At 39.3% G+C, this 5045-nt stretch overlaps 1 protein-coding gene across 1 annotated transcript; it reads right to left on the reverse strand.

Moving 5' to 3' along the window:
* Window positions 1-275: 275 nt before the first annotated feature.
* On the reverse strand, window positions 276-1649 carry LOC137632368 (transcription initiation factor TFIID subunit 1-like). The gene has a single exon (XM_068364302.1). It carries the CDS (start codon window positions 1647-1649, stop codon window positions 276-278), a length of 1374 nt encoding a protein of 457 aa, XP_068220403.1.
* Window positions 1650-5045: the final 3396 nt, after the last annotated feature.

Here is a 5045-nt window from a genome sequence, read left to right on the forward strand (position 1 = left end):
TAGGTGCTTTATAGCATTGGGGGCTTTTTGACCTCTTATTTTTAGGTGCCTTATTTCTAGCATTAGGGGCTTTTTTACCTGTATTTTAAAGTGCCTTATCTCTTACATTAGTGGCTTTTTTATCTCTTTTTTTTTTTTTTTTTTTTTTTTTGTTGTTGTGCCTGACTTCTATCATTAGGGTCTCTTTGACCTCTATTTAAAGGTGCCATACTTCTAGCATTAGAGGTTCTTTGAACTCTATTTTGAGGTGCCTGACTTCTAGTATTAGAGGCTCTTTAACCCCTGTACCAGTGGGCCATACTTCTAGCATTAGAAGCTCTTTCACCTCTATTTTGAGGTGCCTTCCCTCTAGCATTAGAGTTTATTTGATCTATATTCCTGTTTGCCTTACTTCTAGCATTAGAAGTTCTTTGAACTCTATTTTGAGGTGCCTTCCCTCTAGCATTAGAGTTTCTTTGATCTATATTCCTGTTTGCCTTACTTCTAGCATTAGAAGTTCTTTGACCTCTAGTTTGAGGTGCCTTCCCTCTAGCATTAGAGTTTCTTTGATCTTTATTCCTGTGCGCCATACTTCTAGCATTAGAAGTTCTTTGACCTCTATTTTGAGGTGCCTTCCCTCTAGCATTAGAGTTTCTTTGATCTATATTCCTGTGCGCCATACTTCTAGCATTAGAAGTTCTTTGAACTCTATTTTGAGGTGCCTTCCCTCTAGCATTAGAGTTTCTTTGATCTATATTCCTGTGCGCCATACTTCTAGCATTAGAAGTTCTTTGACCTCTATTTTGAGGTGCCTTCCCTCTAGCATTAGAGTTTCTTTGATCTATATTCCTGTGCGCCATACTTCTAGCATTAGAAGTTCTTTGACCTCTATTTTGAGCTGCCTTCCCTCTAGCATTAGAGTTTCTTTGATCTATATTCCTGTGCGCCATACTTCTAGCATTAGAAGTTCTTTGACCTCTATTTTGAGCTGCCTTCCCTCTAGCATTAGAGTTTCTTTGATCTATATTCCTGTGCGCCATACTTCTAGCATTAGAAGTTCTTTGAACTCTATTTTGAGGTGCCTTCCCTCTTGCATTAGAGTTTCTTTGATCTTTATTCCTGTTTGCCTTACTTCTAGCATTAGAAGTTCTTTGACCTCTATTTTGAGGTGCCTTCCCTCTAGCATTAGAGTTTCTTTGATCTTTATTCCTGTGCGCCATACTTCTAGCATTAGAAGTTCTTTGACCTCTATTTTGAGGTGCCTTCCCACTAGCATTAGAGTTTCTTTGATCTATATTCCTGTGCGCCATACTTCTAGCATTAGAAGTTCTTTGACCTCTATTTTGAGGTGCCTTCCCTCTAGCATTAGAGTTTCTTTGATCTATATTCCTGTGCGCCATACTTCTAGCATTAGAAGTTCTTTGACCTCTATTTTGAGGTGCCTTCCCTCTAGCATTAGAGTTTCTTTGATCTATATTCCTGTGCGCCATACTTCTAGCATTAGAAGTTCTTTGACCTCTATTTTGAGGTGCCTTCCCTCTAGCATTAGAGTTTCTTTGATCTATATTCCTGTGCGCCATACTTCTAGCATTAGAAGTTCTTTGACCCCTATTTTGAGGTGCCTTCCCTCTAGCATTAGAGTTTCTTTGATCTATATTCCTCTGTGCCATACTTCTAGCATTAGCTAGAGTTTCTTTGATCTATATTCCTGTTTGCCATACTTCTAGCATTAGAAATTCTTTGACCTCTATTTTGAGGGGCCTTCCCTCTAGCTTTAGAGTTTCTTTGATCTATATTCCTGTTTGCCATACTTCTAGCATTAGAAGTTCTTTGACCTCTATTTTGAGGTGCCTTTCCTCTAGCATTAGGGTTTCTTTGATCTCTAATCCTATGTGCCATACTTCTAGCATTATAAGTTCTTTGACCTCTATTTTGAGGTGCCTTTCCTCTAGCATTAGGGTTTCTTTGATCTCTAATCCTATGTGCCATACTTCTAGCATTATAAGTTCTTTGACCTCTACTTTGAGGTGCCTTTCCTCTAGCATTAGGGTTTCTTTGATCTCTAATCCTATGTGCCATACATCTAGCATTAGAAGTTCTTTGACCTCTATTTTTGGTGCCTTTCCTGTAGCATTAGTGTTTCTTTGATCTCTAATCCTATGTGCCATACTTCTAGCATTATAAGTTCTTTGACCTCTACTTTGAGGTGCCTTTCCTGTAGCATTAGGGTTTCTTTGATCTCTAATCCTATGTGCCATACATCTAGCATTAGAAGTTCTTTGACCTCTATTTTTGGTGCCTTTCCTGTAGCATTAGGGTTTCTTTGATCTCTAATCCTATGTGCCATACTTCTAGCATTATAAGTTCTTTGACCTCTACTTTGAGGTGCCTTTCCTCTAGCATTAGGGTTTCTTTGATTTCTAATCCTATGTGCCATACTTCTAGCATTGGAAGTTATTTGACCTCTATTTTGAGGTGCCTCTCCTCTAGTATTAAGGTTTCTCTGATCTCTAATCCTATGTGCCATACTTCTAGCATTAGAAGTTCTTTGAACTCTACTTTGAGGTTCCTTTCCTGTAGCATTAGGCGTTCTTTGATCTCTAATCCTATGTGCCATACTTCTAGCATTATAAGTTCTTTGACCTCTACTTTGAGGTGCCTTTCCTGTAGCATTAGGGTTTCTTTGATCTCTAATCCTATGTGCCATACTTCTAGCATTAGAAGTTCTTTGACCTCTATTTTTGGTGCCTTTCCTGTAGGATTAGGGTTTCTTTGATCTCTAATCCTATGTGCCATATTTCTAGCATTATAAGTTCTTTGACCTCTACTCTGAGGTTCCTTTCCTGTAGCATTATGGGTTCTTTGATCTCTCATCCTATGTGCCATACTTCTAGCATTAGAAGTTCTTTGACCTCTATTTTTGGTGCAGTTTCCTTTAGCATTAGGGTTTCTTTGATCTCTAATCCTATGTGCCATATTTCTAGCATTATAAGTTCTTTGACCTCTACTCTGAGGTTCCTTTCCTGTAGCATTATGGGTTCTTTGATCTCTAATCCTATGTGCCATACTTCTAGCATTATAAGTTCTTTGACCTCTACTTTGAGGTTCCTTTCCTGTAGCATTAGGGGTTCTTTGATCTCTAATCCTATGTGCCATATTTCTAGCATTATAAGTTCTTTGACCTCTACTTTGAGGTTCCTTTCCTGTTGCATTAGGGGTTCTTTGATCTCTAATCCTATGTGCCATATTTCTAGCATTATAAGTTCTTTGACCTCTACTTTGAGGTTCCTTTCCTGTAGCATTAGGGGTTCTTTGATCTCTAATCCTATGTGCCATACTTCTAGCATTATAAGTTCTTTGACCTCTACTTTGAGGTTCCTTTCCTGTAGCATTAGGGGTTCTTTGATCTCTAATCCTATGTGCCATACTTCTAGCATTATAAGTTCTTTGACCTCTACTTTGAGGTTCCTTTCCTGTAGCATTAGGGGTTCTTTGATCTCTAATCCTATGTGCCATACTTCTAGCATTATAAGTTCTTTGACCTCTACTTTGAGGTTCCTTTCCTGTAGCATTAGGGTTTCTTTGATCTCTAATCCTATGTGCCATATTTCTAGCATTATAAGATCTTTGACCTATACTTTGAGGTTCCTTTCCTGTAGCATTAGGGTTTCTTTGATCTTTAATCCTATGTGCCATACTTCTAGCATTAGAAGTTCTCTGACCTCTGTTTTGAGGTGCCATCCCCCTAGTGAAGTATACTAGAGTTCTATCTACATCTTGTTATGATTGTCGTTCAACAGTTGTATGGTCAAACGACCAGTTGTTTACATATAATAATTACTACTGTTACTTTGTTTACATGTCTACTGTAATGGTTTTCGCCTCCCGCCTTTTCTTATATGGAGAGTCGTTATTTGTCAGTCGTGAAGGTAACACTTCGTATTATAAATAAATCCATTCAAGAATAAATAGTTGATTCGTTATCATCGATATTTATTTGGCTCCTGAATTAAGTTAACACATGGCGCAGTGAGTATAAAGGAAGATATCTACAAGCAGAAAGAATAACCCTACCACTACAATGCCTATAGTTGCAGAACTTCGTGAGGAAGCCCTTGCCCTCACTAAAGAAAATATTGGTGATTTAGATCGTGATGAAATCAAGAATTACCTGGAGGCTCTTGGAGTTCCCTATGACAACAAGGATAATACATCAAGATTATCAAGACTACTTCAAATAACCATCGAAAGGTCCAATTTGATAGGCGAAACTGAGGAGGGAATAAAGACTCCTATTGAAAAGCACAAGGAAACTACTTTTATAGCGGCAAGTGATCCCATGTTTACTATGTTGCAAATGCTACAGAAGCAGATGCAATCACAGGAAGAACGCTTTACACGTGAAGAGGAGCGCCGCGAACGAGAATTAGCTGCTATCCTTGAACGAGTTACACCTCGGGCTGACCTCAACGATAACACAACCACAGGAGTTGAGAGAAGTCGCCGAAGTGAGACAACAAAAATTTCTGTTAGACCCCCAGAGCTACTAGATGATGGTACTACTTTGAAGATTTTCAAGAGATGGGAGGCTACATGGAAAAATTACGTACAGGTGACAAAGCTAGGGGAGAAAACTCGAGAGGACCAGATCGCAACTTTTTGGACGTTTTGCACACCAGAGTTCCTTCAAAGAATTCGCCATGCAGTGGAAATCCCAATGGATACACAATTAAGCTTGAGTGAAATCATAGAGATGATTAGGGGACACCTTAAATCACAACGGAACATCGCAGTAGACCGTTACAAGCTTGTTCGGAGGAAGCAAGAATCCGGAGAGTCATTTGACGATTTTCTGGTGGATCTTCGCGAGCAAGCAGAGGATGTCAACCTGTCAGACATGAGTGCTGATGAATGGATTGCCACTCTTATATTGTCCGGAGTTCGCGATGAGAGTGTAAGACAGGAACTGTTGGGGAAGAAACCTGCACTTAACCTTCGTGAGACGATCACTTTATGCCGCAACCGTGAGTTGGCAGGGAAAGAAGATCAGAGATTGAGTAGAGGTT

This window comes from Palaemon carinicauda, chromosome 41, assembly GCF_036898095.1.
Source record: "Palaemon carinicauda isolate YSFRI2023 chromosome 41, ASM3689809v2, whole genome shotgun sequence".
NCBI classification, from domain to species: domain Eukaryota; kingdom Metazoa; phylum Arthropoda; class Malacostraca; order Decapoda; family Palaemonidae; genus Palaemon; species Palaemon carinicauda.

Coding starts and splice junctions, on each gene's coding strand:
- LOC137632368 (XM_068364302.1), bottom strand. CDS start 1,649: ATGGCACAGAGGAATATAGATCAAAGAAACTCTAATGCTAGAGGGAAG.